The sequence below is a fragment of the Dioscorea cayenensis genome, chromosome 4, assembly GCF_009730915.1.
Source record: "Dioscorea cayenensis subsp. rotundata cultivar TDr96_F1 chromosome 4, TDr96_F1_v2_PseudoChromosome.rev07_lg8_w22 25.fasta, whole genome shotgun sequence".
NCBI lineage: Eukaryota > Viridiplantae > Streptophyta > Magnoliopsida > Dioscoreales > Dioscoreaceae > Dioscorea > Dioscorea cayenensis.
This window is the reverse complement of record NC_052474.1, coordinates 313,663-330,879: the sequence shown is the minus strand read 5'-3', so window position 1 is coordinate 330,879 and position 17,217 is coordinate 313,663. Positions and strand designations below refer to the sequence as shown.

Sequence of the window (17,217 nt, the reverse complement as noted above, 5' to 3'; positions counted from 1 at the left end):
TAGATACTGGCATGAAATAAATTTGAAAACATTACAAAGTGAATAGTTAATGCCAATGCCGTCCCTATGCATACTCTTATTATCAAAATTGATCAATTGTTTTTGTCTTGGTTCTATAACTGCACAGTAGACAATAATGGGAAGCTTAAAGAGGCAATGGGAAGTGTATGTCGAAGTTTGGAGTTTTTAAGACCCTGTTCTGAGGAGGGTCCAAGGGGGTCTTGTGCTGAGGAGGCGCCGGTTTCGCAGACGGACTAGTCTTTCCTGTTAGCTGGTTGGGATGAGGCCTTCTTTCCTCTTTTATGTTTATTTGTTGTACTTTCATTTTGAGTTGTATGTACCACATCTAGTGGTTTGATGTTTTTTTTACTTCTCTATTGAGAAGGGGTTTGTTGTTCTTTGATTGTTTTGGTTAATTGAAGTGGTTTATTCTTTTTTTTTTTTATTTATTTAAATGAATAGTTACTTTGATACATTTATTTGGGAGCATGCAACAACCTTTAACTCCTTTCTCTTTATGTTATGATGATGATGACCTTTTCAATTATTTTTGTCTTTATTGATTTATGACTTTTTAACATTAAAAAAATATATAAAAACAATTAATGCCCAAAATAATTAAAGTTTTAATCATAGATAATAATTGATTAAATATATATTCATGGGATTGTTTTTGTAAGCTATCCGCGTTGTAGGCAGCAAATTATGTTTGCCATTACTTTTTATTTTCGAATTTTCACCCATCCTTTTTTTAAAATTTATAATACTATATCAATATTTTAAACCACCTAAAAAGTAACCAGTTTTTATTTTAAAATTTAGACATAATGCTTTCATATATTCCAAAAAAAGGTGCTATAAATTTAGAAAAACAAAATTTTGACACATGATCATCCATAAATCATAAGATATATCCATTGTAATAAATCAAATACTATAAAAAATCCATATATTTATTTTAAAATTAAATAAAAATCTTCCAAATTAATCCGTCATAAATTACATTAATAATGTTGTAACAATATTCTACTCCATGTTTATCGAATTTGGGATATATTCAACTAATTGTTGACACTAATAAATTATATATATATTTTTTATAATTTTTTTTAATTTTTTTTAATGCGGTGCACGTGCATTCCACGTGATACAACCAGCGCAGTGATACTGGTTGGGTGGAATTTGGTTATTAAAAATAAAAAAATAAAAAAAATAGAGTGACATTGCGAGCCTGGTCAATAAGTAACGAACTCTGTTCTCATGTATATAATCACTGGCCGTCTCATAGAAGGGTATAAAAGTCATCTTACAACGTACTGCTATCGTTAGCCTCTCGTTCTAGAGTCAAAGAAGTAGGTGAGATCTCGTATGGAATTATATTATTACCCTTGATATTTAACTTTATTACGATGATTATCCTCTGTGATCTGATCTGGTGGTAAAGAAGGGGAGAGAGAAAAAATAAAAAGAAAAATAAAGATAGAAGAAATAAGAGGAAATTAAAACGAGGAAACCAAACAAAAGGGGCTCGTTCTTCTCCTCAGGATGATCGAAACCCTAGTTTGATCCGCAGGTCTCTTCTTCTCTTCGGATTGGTAAGTCTCTGATCTCCTTAATCTCATGTTTGTTTGGGTTTTTCTCGTACGCGGAACCCTAGATTTTTCCTCGATTTGCGGTTTTGGATCTGGAGTTTTTTTTTTATTTATAGAACCTTGATTTGGCGTTTCTGTGCATGGATCTGATTAGGGTTTCGATCGGATCTGGAAGGGGTTCGATCTCTGAGCTCCGGTGGTGAAGCGGAGGTGATTCGTTCACGAGGGGAAAAGGGGATCTTGAGTTTTGGGGGGCTCGGTTGCTTGGATCGGATGGCATTACCTCCTCCGGATCAGGTGGAGGATTTAACAGATGAGGATTTCTTTGATAAGCTAGTCGGAGATGATGATTCAGGAATCACGGGGTCTCAATCCCCGCCGACGGATTTGGTGAGGGCGGTCTCGAGTTTGAGTATTGGAGATGTGGGGGAATCCTTGGATGATGCCGGTGAAGGAGGATCCGCCGCTGGGGATGACGACCTTAAAGCGAATAGCATATTGCCTGCGCCGGAGGAGTCTGACAAGTTTGCCAGCACAGAACCTGGTACGGGAGCTGTGAGCCAGATTGAAACCCCTTCTCCTTCAACAGAGAAACACAGTGGTACCAAGGTGAAGGAGGTGCAGTGGAGTGCCTTCAATGCTGATTTTCAGCAGGCTGATAGTGATGGATTTGGATCATACTCGGATTTCTGGGCTGATAATTCAGAAGGCCCTGCTGAATTCCTTCAAAATGATAATGAAGTGAACTCTGCTTTCATGGAGAAGTCGAATGGCGAGTCGAGTATGGGCATGAGTGCCTCTGGCCAAGAGGAAAGTCAATTTTATAACTCATCCTATGATCAGGCTGCAGATGGCCATGACTTGCAATACTGGGAAAATCTTTACCCGGGCTGGAAATATGACGCAAGTACCGGGCAGTGGTATCAATTAGAAGGTTATGATATTTCTACAAATGCCGAATCGGATGTCTACACTAACACCACAAGTGTGCAGTCAGATGGATACAATGCATCTGTGAATGTTCAATCTGGTAGTAATGCAGCTGTGAATTCTCAGCTTGATAGTCACACCATGGCTAATGTGGATGGACAACATGGTTTTCATGGGAACACTCAGGTTGCTAGCGATGGGTTTGTTGTGGACCAGAGGTCTGACATTTCTTATATACAACAAGCTAGCAGTTCTGCAGTGGATAAAATAGCTGAGGATTCTTCTGTGGCTAGTGTTCAATGGAACCAAGTTTCTCAAGAGAATGCAGGATACCCATCTAACATGGTTTTTGATCCTCAGTATCCTGATTGGTACTATGACACAAACACCCAACAATGGCAAACTCTTGAATCATACTTTCAGAGTCTTTCTCAAGCAGCAGGCTCATTGCCATCGCAACTGATTCAAAATTCTTCTAATGGATATGGTAATTCTAGTTTGTATAATGGAGTTAACCATTCTGAGAATAGCACAATGCAAAGTCAAAGCTACCATCAAACTGGGGCGAACTGGCAGGGATCCACCAACAATTATTCTCTGCAGAACTCATGGCAGCAGCCTGAAGAATTTGGTAAGGATGTCTCTGATTTCTATGGGAATCAGCAGATGGGAAGCTCATATGGCTCAGGCATGCAGACCATGAACAAAAGCAAGCAGGAGACGAGTTATAAATCCTTTGAACCTGGCAAAAGTCATGTTTATGGAATCAGCAACGGTGTTTCTGGGTACCAGAGCTTTAATCCTTCCGAAAACATGTATCAGTATAGTCAGCCAAAGGTTGAAAATACGCTGCAGGCACATCTGTCTAGTAGTGGTAGTTACTATGGAAATCAAAACTCTGGTTATTCTCAACAATCATTTCAGTCCACAGGTGGACTTCATACTCCATTACCTTTGGCCAATGCCATTAGTGAAGGGAGATCCTCAGCTGGACGACCACCACATGCATTAGTCACCTTTGGTTTTGGTGGGAAACTCATAGTCATGAAAGATACCAACTCTTTTGGTCCAAACTTGGACTATGGAAGCCAGGTTTATTTTCAATGTTTATCATTCTTTATTCTATGTTCATTCTTTTGAATCTTGTGCATGTTTTACCAGGATTATATATAGCAAAGTTTTAAATATGGTGTTAGTAATGAATATTTATTTTGATTTTCTGTGCTGATTCAACTAAATTTTTTTTTTTATTTTTCTTCTTCTGAAGGATGCTGCTAAGGGGGCGATCTCAGTTTTCAACTTATCAGAAGTTGTGTGTGATAAAATTGATGGAACAAATGGTGGAGGTGGTAGTTATTTCCATACTTTGTGTCATCAGTCCTTTCCGGGCCCACTTGTTGGGGGGAATGCTGGAACAAAGGACGTGAATAAATGGATAGATGAGAAGGTTCAAGAATGTCAGGCACCCCTTTTGGATGAGAGAAAAGGAGAGCTGTTAAAGATGCTTATTTCATTGTTGAAAATTTCATTACAGCATTATGGAAAACTGAGGTCTCCTTTTGTTGCTGGTTCTTCTCTCGAGGTAATATGCCTGGAATCTTTAATGCGGAAAGGTCTCTTTCTTCTCTTCTAATTCTCACATTACTGTTGTAACAAAATACTTGATTTTGGAAAGCAGGAGTCGCATCTGTTTTTACAACTTCATTTTTTCCCATCATTTCATACCAAGGGACATTCTCTTAATTAATGTGTTCATGATAACTCGTAGTCATATATCTTTTCTTTCTGGCCATTAAATGTATGTTAATGTAGATTTTGATGAATGACCTTTCTTTCATTTCAGTTATTATTCTAAACTCATTTTTGAAAGTCAAGCAACTTACATCAACCAAATCAGGACTGAATCATTTTTAGCAATTCCATATATTTTTTGACTGATCTGATTAATTAACAAGTATCCTTCTACTTTAGGATGTAGAGGCTAGCAGCATCTAGTAAATATCCTATTTAATGAGAAGGTTTCCCTTTGGTATGGACCTCAGGTTTGATGCAGTAAATGAAAAATAGTCGTTTATCCCAAATTTAACATGGCTAAAAAAAGCCATAGTTTTTTGCATTCACTTATGACTTAGACTAGATTATAGCTGATAAGATAAATCATTTTGATTAATCAGCCTTAGTTATCCTTAAGCTTTTCTTTTGGTGCTTCCTAACTGTCTCAAAAGCCATACTTTATTAAGATCCTTGGTTGAACATCATTTTCTTCTTTTCTTGGTGTAAGTCGCTGTTTTTTAACTTTTTATTTATCTTTTTTTCTAAAGTTCAATCTTGTCTTGCTGAGGTCTGATGAAGAAAGTAGAATAGGATCATGAGAGCAGCATTTAGCAGTTTGGCCTATTGTTTTTGTTGCGCCCTTTTTTTTGTGGTTAAGTGGTCATTTTGGTTCATGCATCTGTTTATGTTAGCTAAACAGATTCATAGTCTATACTGCAAGTTTCTTGCGTAATATTAGAGAGATAGTGTGCTTATACAATCTCATAGACATGTCTTAATTTATTTTGATAAATCTGGGTGGTCAGAGGATGCTTGCCACATGAATGCCTTCATCATATTCCACATGAAATGTTGTTTATGACCTACACTTTTTCTGTATGTAGGAGTCTGATGGTCCAGAGTCAGATGTAACTAAGCTTTTTGCCTCAGCTAGAAAGAACCACCCTCATCTTGGAGAGTACGGGTCATACACTCATTGTGTGCAAAGCCTCCCTTCTGAAGGACAAGCTCGGGTACTTGTTGTTCTTCAGTGAGAGCTTGTTTGGGCCAAAATTTCAAATTATTTCTGATTTTAATATTTTGCTTGCCTCAGACAACTGCTGTTGAGGTACAGAACCTCCTTGTTTCTGGTAGAAGGAAAGAAGCTCTTCAACGTGCACAAGATGGTCAGTTGTGGGGTCCTGCTCTTGTTCTTGCTGCACAACTTGGAGATAAGGTTTGTGCAACTTTATTAGTATTACTGTTTTTGTGGCTTTGGTGTATCTAATTGTACTTGTTGATCATGCCTTGGCATATGCACATCCATAATGTATATTTGAATGAAAACTGTTGCATCTTTTTCTCTTTTTTCTGAAGCCAGGATGTTGTTTTGTTTTCATGGTTGTAGTTTTATGTTGATACTGTCAAGCAAATGGCACACCGTCAGTTTTTGTTTGGATCACCTCTAAGGACATTATGCCTGCTTATCGCGGGGCAACCAGCAGATGTATTTTCTGCAGACAACTTTGTCGACATGGGCATGCCTGGTGCAACAAATGCATTTCAACAGCCTCCCAGGGTAATTTTTTCTGCTTATATTGCACGTAAAACAAATTCATTTATTCCATGATTTTGTTAGTTTGATGTAATGGGATTAGAGTTTCCTTGAAACTTTGAATAGTTTTACATAAAGAAACATTGCCTGCTGAATTTTTTCACAATTTATTTTAGTTTGTACTTGATAAATAGTGTCACCTAGGGCTCTTGCTGATTCTATATTGAAGTTTTCTCCTAAATTGAGTTAAAAAAAAACTAGCACTTCTGCTTTTTTGCATTGCATATTGTGCATATTCGTAATAGAAATTTCATCTTTAAGTTGATTTTAGTTAAGAGCGTACTGTTTTTCTCAACATTTGTGATGGAATATAGGTTCTGACTAACAGCATGCTTGATGACTGGGAAGAAAATTTGGCTATCATAACTGCAAATAGGACAAAAGACGATGAACTAGTAATAATTCATCTTGGAGACTGTTTGTGGAAGGAGAGAGGAGAGGTATGTCTTTGATTACTCAAGTTGGTTCTTAAGTTATCATCTTTGAATTTTTTTAGTTTGTTATATTTGACTGTTTTACTTCAGGCATTCTTATGCTCCTTTTATGTTTACAGGTTACTGCAGCGCATACTTGCTACTTGGTTGCTGAAGCTAACTTTGAGCCATACTCTGACAGTGCTAGACTCTGTCTTGTTGGTGCTGACCATTGGAAATGTCCCCGGACTTTTGCTAGCCCTGAGGCCATTCAGGTAACTGACATGTGATCTTCAGACATGTCTAGTTGATATCTTTCTTGTTTAGGCTTCAATGCATCCAGTGGTTTTGCATGTGTCCATCTGCCTTCCAACAGTAGGCGTAGCTGATCAAGTCAAAATATGTGGTTATTGGAATAAGAGAACCGCAGATGTAACTGAAGGTGCTTCATAGTGTTTTCTTAACAAGCTTAAAACATACATAAACACTGTTTAACAATCAGCATAATCAATGAAGTTGACATAAGTAACAATGTAGTGAACAAAGGAAATAGCCTTTGTATTAACTTGGATGCAGTTCTTTGAGAAACGTCTTTTTTCATTGGATATATCTTCTGGTTCTCAGTGGATTTTTGGGTGATTTTTAATGCAGATCATATTGCCCAAAATTATATATAGAACAAAGTACGCCAGCTCCGTTTTCGGTTAATTACTCTTTTAATGGTTTCTAACAAACCTCTATTGTCATCTTAAATTGCTATCCAACTTCTGAACTTGCCAAGATAATCGTTGAACTCAGTGGTTTCTAACACAGTGGTTTCTAACAAACGTCTCCAAAGCATTGGAGGCTACATTTTATTGGCTCATATAACAATGTTTCAAAGGAATAGGACCATGAAGTTGTGATTCATTTTTCTTCTTTCAGTTAAGTTGTTTGTTCTCTGCCGGTATAATTTTCTTCTATAACCAATTCATCTCCTGTAAGTTGCTATTATTTGTTACAATCACATTTTACATGCTCTCCGGTTATATCCAAAACCCCAACCTGAGTTTATTTTTGTCTTGAGTTTCATTTGTTTTAATGTCTATCATCCATTAGGACCATTTATTTCTAGTTCATGTTGTGGATTGTTATCGTGCTCTGACCACCTTTCAAAATTATTGACCACAACTGTTTCTTTCTTTTCCATCTTCCATTGCCAACCTTACTATAATTTGAGTTTGCATGAGGTCAGAGTGTTCAATGTATAGTATGTTTGTTGATTATTTTCTTCAACATACATTATGCTTGGATGGGGTGTGCCCTTCTTTGTGCAGCATATGAGGCGCACTTTATGAATACTAAGAATATCCATGAGTCAGTATCATGGTTGATTATGTTCTTATTCCCTTTTTTTTAAAATATAATTCAGTGATCATTTCCTAGCGATGTGTTTACCTTTATGTCATTAACAGTGCTTTGATATTAGTGTTTTTTTATTTTTTTGCTTTGTTGAAGTAGAACCTTATGCCAACTGAACCTATTAAATTGCAGAGGACAGAATTATATGAATATTCTAAGGTGCTTGGAAATTCTCAGTTTATCTTGCTACCGTTTCAGCCATATAAGCTTATATATGCTTACATGCTTGCTGAAGTGGGAAAGGTTTCTGAATCACTCAGGTGCGTTATAAACTTCTTTTTTTTTAATTCCCCCTTCTTCTGGGTATTATTTTTATCTTAATTTTACCTTGTGTTTAATGCAGGTACTGTCAAGCTTCTCTAAAGGTTCTGAGGAATTCTGGTCGTGCTCCTGAAGTAGAAGCATGGAAATCATTATTTTCTTCACTTGAGGAGCGGTTGCGGACACATCAGCAGGTATCAAAATGTGGTTAGCCACTAATTATCATGCAGTCATGCTTGTTCTTCACCAACAAATGGTTTTTTCCCCATCTTCCAGGGTGGATATGGCACAAACCTAGCACCTGGAAAATTTGTGGGTAAGCTGTTTACCTCCATTGATAGATCTATTCATCGGATGATTGGTGCTCCACCAGCACCACTGCCTCCAACGCCTCAGATGAGTTTGAATGGCAAAGAACTCAATGCTGTAGTCCCAAAAGTAGCAAGTAGTCAATCTACCATGGCTATGTCCTCCCTAATTCCATCAGCATCTGTTGAGACGATGAGTGAATGGGAGGGTGATAGCAGTAGGAAGATTATGCATAACAGGAGTATCTCTGAACCAGATTTTGGTAGAAGCCCAAAGCAGGTAGATACTTTGATTCAGCATATTCTAATGCAGTCACTTCCCAATTTAAATTACCAGGAGTTACTGGGTTATCCTGTGTGCTATATAAGAGAACTATTAAGAGTTTTCTGCTCATAACTTGCAGGGTTCATCAGTAGATTCAATATCACCAGAGGGACAACACAAAGTATCAACATCTCGTTTTGGCCGCATTGGTTCACAGCTAATTCAGAAGACAATGGGATGGGTGTCAAGATCACGTTCAGATCGCCAGGTGATTATTTTAGTGTGTTGGATTTTTGTTTTAATCAGTTGTTTTTCCCCATCTCTTGTGCGTGTTACATTCGGAACTTTATTTAGGCCAAGCTGGGGCAAAGCAATAAATTTTACTATGATGAAAAACTCAAGAGATGGGTAGAGGAAGGTACAGAACCCCCAGCTGCAGAAGTTGCACTCGCGCCTCCACCAATGTTAGCGTCATATCAGAATGGCATTTCGGACCATAATGTAAACAGTTCCTTTCAGAGCCAAAGCCTGCCAGCAAATGGGGGTTCTGAGATTAGATCACCCAGTGTCACAGAACCTAGTTCAGGGATGCCTCCTGTTCCACCAACCACAAACCAGTTCTCATCTCGTAGTAGAATGGGGGTTAGGTCAAGGTATTGCTCATTTATTCATGTGGATTCATTGGCTATTTGCTTGTCCGGAATGAACTACGCATTGACTTCTGTGGTTGATTAGGTACGTTGATACTTTTAACAAAGGTGGTGGAGCTTCAACAAATTCATTTACAACACCAACAGTGCCATCTGTTAAACCTCCTATGGCAGGTAAATTTTTCGTACCCACTGCACCTTCAGCTTCTGATGGACAGCAAGCTGATGCAGCAGAAAGCATACCTGAAGCTGATGCCAACAGTGAGCCTTCGACATCTGGTATGCAAGACAAGTCATTTGCTTCACCACCACCTGCCATGCAGCGCTTCCCAAGCATGGACAACATTGCTCACAATGGGAATTTGACGGGATCAGCCCTGCAGGTTAGTGATGGGCCTCCCATTTCGCATGCGCGTGCTGCATCATGGGGAGGTAGTTACAGTGATGTATTCAAACCAAAAATGCCGGAGGAAAAGCTAAGCAGAGGACTGGGTATGCAAACATCTTTCATGCCTGTTGATCTGTCAGCAAAGCAGTTAAGTAGCTCATATCTGCAACCAAATGGTGGTGGCAGCAGTGGAGTCTCTGGAGATGACCTTCATGAGGTTGAACTCTGATGTTGGGGTTCTCACATTGCTACTTTGATATACACAGCTACTAGTACTCAGGTCTTGATCAAACATTTGTGCTGCCATGCCAGCCAGCCAGAAGTTCGGTTCAGGTAGCTGCTATGGATTTGAGAAATTTTGCAAGAAGGCTGCAGTCTGATGCGATGCAACCTTATGCCAACAAACCTGTGTCTTTGTAACCTTATATAGTTCACCCGTCTTTACACCTGGACTTTATATAGTTCGTGGCATGTTCCTTTTACATGAAAGCATGTGGACGCCATTGTACAGATAATTTGTTGATTTATTGGAAGAGAAGAAAGGAGAATTCCATAATGTTGGTGAAACGAATCTTCATACATTTTTGCATGAATCAAGTGGGGATTGATTTTTAACTAGAGCTATATATATATATATATTGTTTTGAAACTTTTGCTTGTAAATTCTACAGTATAAAATAAAATGTTCCCCCACTGGCTGGCAACCACTTGATGGTGGTCTCTCTACTCTCATCACTGAATCAGTTTACTAGCTTAGCTGCTGCTTAATGATATTTAGGCTGTAGAGACTGTAAAATTTTCTGCCTACTATATTTCGTAAAAATTTTACATGGGTCAAAATAATTATTTTAATATGCTATACAGTTTCTTTGGCAGTCTCAGTTAAATGATCACGACGAGAGGGATTGTCACAAAATAAAAAATATACAGAATGGTTTATGAAAGTAAATATCACAAGACAACCTTATCATAATGTGGCGATATTTCTCATTATAAAAAAGGAATATTCGTCAGGTTGGATTTATTATCTTGGCACTAGAACTCTGCTGAACCAGGAGTCCGAGGGAAAGGAATAGCATCTCTTATGTTATCCATTCCGGTTGCAAATTGTACAAGTCTTTCAAAACCCAGCCCAAAGCCAGCATGAGGAACTGAAGCAACGGGGAAAACGGAAATTTATAAGGCAGGGGGAGTTAAGAGAGAGAGAGAGAGAGAGAGAGAGAGAGAGAAAATCTAATGTAAATTAACTTAAAAAGCAAATGGCCCTGACCTGATCCAAACCGTCGAAGATCAAGATACCACCAATAGCTATCCTTGTTAAGTTTCAACTCATCTAAACGACTTTCTAGAAGCTCAAGGCGTTCTTCTCTTTGGCTTCCACCAATTAACTCACCAACCTAAAAAAGATAAACAATTTTTTTTAGGTTTAAAAAAAAAAAAAAACATTGAACAGAATGTAACTCTAAATATATTAGCTGTTATTTCTAGTGTGCCTATGAGAAGCATTTCCTTTTGAGTTCGTCTCCTCCTCATAATTTGAAGTTCTTTCCATGAATAATTAGGTGCATAGGGCAATTGCTGCTAAAAGTAGAAAGAAGCAAGACACATGTATTTCTAATGTACATAATCGCCTGCCTACTATAAAGATAAACAAACCCAAATTTAAATTGTAACAATTAAACCATTCCCTACCAATATCATTATGTCCCAAGGAATAAAGTGTCTCAAAGTCTTTTGCTGTCTCATTAAGTATCACATGACAAGAATAAAATATGCTAAACAGCAACAGGAAAATGAACCAAGTTAACAAGAAATTTGTTAACTTACATGAGGGACCAGCAAATCCATTGCAGCAACAGTTTTTCCATCATCATTTAGCCGCATATAGAAGGCTTTAATTTCCTAACATAAGATTTTAGCGAGTAATATAAATTTTGAAAAAAAGTACCATAACACTGGAAGAAGCTAGACTCTGGGGTCAAGCATACCTTTGGATAGTCTCTAATTATTACAGGTTGCCCAGCATATACTTCTTCAGTAATGTATCGTTCATGCTCACTTTGCAAATCTAATCCCCATTTTACCTATTGAACATCAAACAATCGCTTAAAAGCAATTATTTTGTTTGCCAAGTACATGATTATCAAATTTTTCAAATAACTTTTCTTCTGGTGCAAATTATTTCTGAAAATGTTACTACTAAATTTACATTTCTAGCATCCAGCTGCAGAAAACCACGCTCTCCATTACTACATAAGTGACGTTTTAGGTAAAAAGTTTTGTTCCCTAAATAATCGACATTTTCTAAAATTAAATAAAATCAGATTTCAACTTTTTTCCCCAACTCTATCCTTACTTTAATAAATGACTTTGTAAAATTCTCAACCAACTTTATGCCAAAACCTTAAATGATACTTATTTGGGAACGAAGGGAGTAATTTAGTGTGGTATCAATTAAAGTTATTAAACAATCAATTTCTTCCACAAATTACTAACTGATTTCATTACTTATAACAACGGTGTGACTCAGTTTTGCTGGTGGTTTGTATGCATATTCATCTCCTGCCACAACAAGCAAGTTCTGAGTGACTTTCTTTTGGCCTCTATTATTAATAGAAATGATGTCAAACCACATCAAACCAGTCTCTAATGGCAAGAAATCATAAAATGGCACAAGAGAGCTTCAAACTGAAAACATAAGTTACATATGAAGATTAAATCATGAGAGAGCTAGCTACCGGAAATTCAAACTTCTTTTTTGCTCTGCATAGTATTTCAACAGCATCAGAATATGTCAATTGGACAAAATCCTTCTCAACCACATCCTGCCAACAGTACAAAAGGCCACAAGATCAATAATTAGGTTTATTCTGAAGCTAAGTTATAAAATCAAGAAAAAAAAACTATCATGACAAGAACCAGATAACTGGTCTTACATGATCGGGTTCAAGATTCAAATTCTGAAAAACACAAAAGTTAGAATGAAAACCGTCAATCTATTTATAATGCCCTTTTCGATCCATGCGTCAAAGAATTCCATGTCTTCTTTACAGTTCTGAAGTACATAATTTACCTGCAAAAAGAGATCAGGTTGGGCATCACAAGAAAAGAATATAGGTAGTTTAAATATTGTATGTAGTTGCAAAGAAGAGACCTACTACATACTGGAGATAGGCAGTTGCGCATGCCATGTCATCATTCAGATCAGCGAAAGCAAGTTCAGGTTCAATCATCTTGACGTTCAGAAAGAATACTGGAAGGGGTCAGTTCATGCGAAAAAGGCACACAATACCAAGAGAAATATTATATATGAAACAGTATACAGCACCCAGAATTCAGCTAGGTGTCTTGAAGTATTTGAGTTCTCTGCTCTAAAAGTAGGACCAAATGTATACACCTGGAAGGCAAAAGGTGCATGAGTATACACAACACATTACTTGAATGACAGCACCAGGAATTGGAAGGGATTAATACATCAGATAGGGCAGTAGCGTAGCTTTCAGCATTTAGTTGGCCTGAGACAGTCAAAAATGCAGGTTTTCCAAAGAAGTCCTGGTAGCACATGAAATAAAGAAGAGAAATCAACAGCAGAATACATAACCAGAATGACCGTATAATGGCACTATGACCAAATTATTATGTTAGACCAATAATACCCACTTATCAAAGTTGCTAAAAAGAACATCCAAGGAGAGGTTTGTAGAGTCAAAAGAAGATCATACTTCACAAATCTGAATGTGACAAAAATACATTTCTTATTAGTTACTCACATGGCTCAACAGAAATAGAGTTAATGCTGGCCAAATTCGAGCATATATAGTTTGTACTGTATGAACCAAATTTGCACAATTCATAGTCATGAAAAACCAATTATATCCATGTCACACACATCCCATTCATCCTTCTGACGCTTTGCGCCGGGCACGCACGCACGCGCACGCACAAACATATACATTTGTAAACATGCTAAATACTATGAGATAGCATTTGGATGAAAAAAAAGTCTTAGATAAAATATATCACGAACAATCCAGATCAAAACCTCATCACCTCCGGTTATCCCAACTAAAATTCTGGAAAGTTGAATATGAAAGTGAAATATTGGCAAGCCATTGGAGTGAAACTAAGTTCGATTTTATTGTACAATCACTGTAGCATTCATCATTGTCGAAGATTAATTGTTCAGACAGGATAATGAACTCACCTGTGACCAATCTATTGTTCCATCCACAGAAGTAGGGATAGAACTAACTGAGCATTCAGTTCCATCTCCTGTCTTCGAAAGCTATAAGACAACAAAATGAAAATTAAACATGAATAAGAATATCATAATTTTGAATTCAACTTTTTGAGTTCCTTAAGAGGAAGTTATAGGAGACAAACTGAAACTAGTTACACTAGAAAGATGATTGAAGATGCACCAACATCACATATACTTCATAAACATACAATTTGGAAGAAACTCGAAAGCATACCAATGTAGTCACACAGAATTGTTCACCGGCTCCTTCGCAATCTGAAGCAGTAATGATTGGGCTTGAAATCCAAACAAACCCATTTTCTTGGAAAAATTTGTGTGTTGCATAGGCCAATGCGTTCCTCACCCTGGTCACCTGCAACAAGAACCGATGGAACATGATCACCAACCCATCTTGCCAAAACATAACAAAATTTTGATATGAGCCATAATCTAATGAAAAGAAATGCATTGTCAAAATAAAATCTACAAATTCACATGAATAAAAAAAACTTACAAGGTTATCATTTAAAAAGAGGCAGGTACTGTTTATATTCCAGCAGTTCTATGAATAGAGTAAAACAATCAAATTTTCCGTGATGCTTCCTACATGCTTGGTACTTTAGTTATTGGTCATAAATCATAGGGAAAAACATTTTAGTGCTGTAGTTAAAGTTCATTTCTTCCAACTCCATATACCTACAGTTAGCAAAGAAACAGAACATACCGCACCAAATGTATTAGTTCGAGGGCGAAGATGAGCTGTGGTTCTCAGGAATTCTCTACTTGCTCTCTTCTTTTGGATGGGATATGCCAGAGGATCACTTTTACCAATCTGAAAATAAGGATGTAGAAATGGCTTTAAGGAGTTTGTGATAATATGCTACAATCTTTAACAAAGAATGCAAAATTTTGATATCTCCGCAAATTCTCATTTGATCAATATTTAAAGATTTAAAAAACTTCAATATCTTTGCACCACAAGCCTAAACATGAGGTGTACAGTACCTCTCACACAGACATATCTGAAACAGAGACAGAACAAAATTATGTCAAAAGTATAATTACAATCTTTATCATCATCCACATCATCAACTTATCCTTCAAATCGACATTTGATTATCCATGCCAAATATGTAAGTATGAAGACGTTTAAAAAATGTAAAATTGTAGACACACTAACATTTTATATATAAATCTGCTTAAGTACATAAACAGAACCATGTAGAAACATGGCATAGGTTTTAGAAAGGCAAACAGAAGCTTATAAACATTTGAGTTTAAGAATAAACAACAACATGAGGTGGCGGTAAACAAATTACTTAATTGTCAGCACCAGAGAACTTAGAGAAAATGAAGTTGACTTCTCAGCTAAAGAAGATTCACAAATTTTTAGACATCAGCAGCATGCTTTACAAACTACATATATTAAAAACAAGATTTGTGTCACTGGAAGTTAATTGGAAGTTATTCTTCCACATAAAATAACTTATTTAGAAATACTTGACAAAATGAAATCACCAATGCCCCATTCTTACTTTCCAAAAGCAGGTGAATTTCAGAAACAGCAACAAATGATTACAGTATCATGAAACTCTCTGAAATCAATAAAGAAATAAAGCCACATACCACATTGAGCCTTGCTACCTTCAATTCCACTTTTTGCTTAGCCCCTTGGCTGCTCACCACAATTCCCTCTACTAAAACAGATGCCCCAGTTGTGATATCAGCAATTTCCACCTTGAGAAACAAAAAACTTTTAGAACAAGAAATCATTAAAGATGTTAGAAATAGACGATAACTAGCAAATACAGTTATTTATATGGTTATAAACTACAATAATAGTCTCAGCAAAACTGTCCATAAACAGCACAATGAAGCCACTGACACAGCAACAAACCTTAAATTTGAGGTATTCAAAGGATGAACCCGGAATTGTGGGTAAAGTAAAAAAAACCATAACATAAATAGTAAAATCAGATGATGGTAATAATAATAATAATAACAACTAAAAAAAAAAAAGATAGACCTCTTAAATGGCCTAACAAATAAATGAAAGAACTCTTATGCTAACTAATTCGGTGACAATCACAAGTAAGCCAACAAGCAAGTTTTGCAAACTCTTTTGCATCACAGAGGGGGTGGGGTGCATGACACATTGCTAGGTCATAAAGAACCAAAGAAACAATGAGAATGGGCAAAAAAGCACAGATAAAACCTCAAAATCAAGAACCAAAATTGAAAAAAAAAAAATAAAACATTTGCGATCAGAAAATCTGAATGCACAGTACATAAAAATGATAAAGAAAAGGGAATTCCACACAAAACAAATACCAAGACTATATCATGACAGGGAACCTCATCTACTAGAATTATACCTCACTGTATCCTTCAGCATCCGAGCTCATCACACATTGCATGTTGGATAGGCAGGATCCATCATTGACCTGAGAGCTTGCAAGTGAAGCCATACAACATAATGCAGGAAAGAAAACCATCAAGAAAAAGATTCAATAATATGAACTATCTAAACAGGCAAAAATGCATTCTTTTCATAGCCGCAAGAAAAGAAAACCAAGTAAATCAAGAAAAGCAGTTTATTAGTAAAAATGAAAACTGATGAAATTGGGAGAGCTAGATTCTCACCTCGATGAAGGTCACGCTACTCTGAACCCGGCAAGTCCGAACCCAGCCCCGAATTACAATCTCCTTTCCAATCCATTCCACACCTTCATCCTCCCCTCCCTTCACATCAAAGATACGCAGTCGCTTCTTGAACTCCCGTACCTTCTCCGCGACCTCCGCTTCCGCCTTCTCGGAGACCTCAGCACCGGCCGAGACGGCGGCTCCGCTGCAGAAGCATCTCCACCTTGGGTATGAAATGTCAGGCGAAATCGCCGGGATATAACAGCGGCGAAGGGGAATAGAAGGAGGGGGGGAGGATGGCAGGTGGACAGGTGTTCGAAGACGGCGGAGAGACGTTCTAGGGTTGGAGGAGAAGCAAAAGAGTAGCCTGGCGGTGGAGAGCGCACGGGAGCGTGAGAAGGAGGCGGGCGAGAGGGAGGCCGCCGCGGGCACCATCATCTCCTCCCGTGGCGTTGCTGGCCTATCTTTGATCACTGGCTGGCTGTGCAGCGACCCTTGGGTTTTCTTGATTGCTGAAATGCAATCGTGCACGAATCACGAGAATTTCTAGACGGTTGAGATGAGCGGAAATTTTTATTCAATTCTACACTAATCACAAGAATGATTTGACGGCTAGGATGGTCACAAAGATTCAGTTCCACTCCTAACGGGTTATCGGGTATTTGCTTCGGGATCCAATAATGGATAATCGGGTTAACGGGTTATTGGGTAATCGGGTGGTGTCCGGTTGGATTCTGGGATCCGCTGAATCATTCGTCA

General features: G+C 37.6%; 2 protein-coding genes across 3 annotated transcripts; one reads left to right on the top strand and one right to left on the bottom strand.

The window, feature by feature from the left end:
• Nucleotides 1-1,453: 1,453 nt before the first annotated feature.
• Nucleotides 1,454-10,142, top strand: LOC120258487 (protein transport protein SEC16B homolog). Its single transcript, XM_039265910.1, has 14 exons — nt 1,454-1,595; nt 1,747-3,614; nt 3,790-4,104; nt 5,180-5,308; nt 5,389-5,511; nt 5,683-5,853; nt 6,204-6,329; nt 6,443-6,577; nt 7,836-7,963; nt 8,047-8,158; nt 8,241-8,552; nt 8,677-8,805; nt 8,892-9,190; nt 9,273-10,142. Exons 2-14 carry the CDS (start codon nt 1,866-1,868, stop codon nt 9,802-9,804), a joined length of 4,260 nt encoding a protein of 1,419 aa, XP_039121844.1. The 5' UTR covers nt 1,454-1,595; nt 1,747-1,865; the 3' UTR covers nt 9,805-10,142.
• Nucleotides 10,143-10,462: 320 nt separating this feature from the next.
• LOC120258488 (asparagine--tRNA ligase, chloroplastic/mitochondrial) lies at nt 10,463-16,964 on the bottom strand. Of its 2 annotated transcripts, none has more exons than XM_039265911.1 (15): nt 16,459-16,964; nt 16,191-16,259; nt 15,442-15,552; nt 14,540-14,647; nt 14,051-14,188; nt 13,780-13,860; nt 13,050-13,127; nt 12,904-12,972; nt 12,734-12,808; nt 12,565-12,648; nt 12,314-12,400; nt 11,564-11,659; nt 11,403-11,477; nt 10,846-10,972; nt 10,463-10,726 (listed from the first exon to the last, which is right to left on the bottom strand). In XM_039265911.1, exons 1-15 carry the CDS (start codon nt 16,894-16,896, stop codon nt 10,611-10,613), a joined length of 1,752 nt encoding a protein of 583 aa, XP_039121845.1. In that variant the 5' UTR covers nt 16,897-16,964; the 3' UTR covers nt 10,463-10,610. The 2 variants fall into 2 exon arrangements, with proteins under 2 accessions (XP_039121845.1, XP_039121846.1); XM_039265912.1 differs by having other exon boundaries at nt 16,191-16,266; nt 16,459-16,560.
• Nucleotides 16,965-17,217: the final 253 nt, after the last annotated feature.

What these genes read in the sequence shown, in the direction of transcription:
- LOC120258488 (XM_039265911.1), bottom strand. Translation starts at nt 16,896, where the DNA reads ATGATGGTGCCCGCGGCGGCCTCCCTCTCGCCCGCCTCCTTCTCACGC. An exon ending in GACACCTAGCTGAATTCTGG is followed by an intron (nt 12,809 to 12,903) that starts GTGCTGTATACT and finishes CTGAACGTCAAG; the next exon opens with ATGATTGAACCTGAACTTGC. An exon ending in TAATTAGAGACTATCCAAAG is followed by an intron (nt 11,478 to 11,563) that starts GTATGCTTGACC and finishes ATCTTATGTTAG; the next exon opens with GAAATTAAAGCCTTCTATAT.
- LOC120258487 (XM_039265910.1), top strand. Translation starts at nt 1,866, where the DNA reads ATGGCATTACCTCCTCCGGATCAGGTGGAGGATTTAACAGATGAGGAT. An exon ending in CTTCTGAAGGACAAGCTCGG is followed by an intron (nt 5,309 to 5,388) that starts GTACTTGTTGTT and finishes TGCTTGCCTCAG; the next exon opens with ACAACTGCTGTTGAGGTACA. An exon ending in GGTTGCGGACACATCAGCAG is followed by an intron (nt 8,159 to 8,240) that starts GTATCAAAATGT and finishes CCCATCTTCCAG; the next exon opens with GGTGGATATGGCACAAACCT.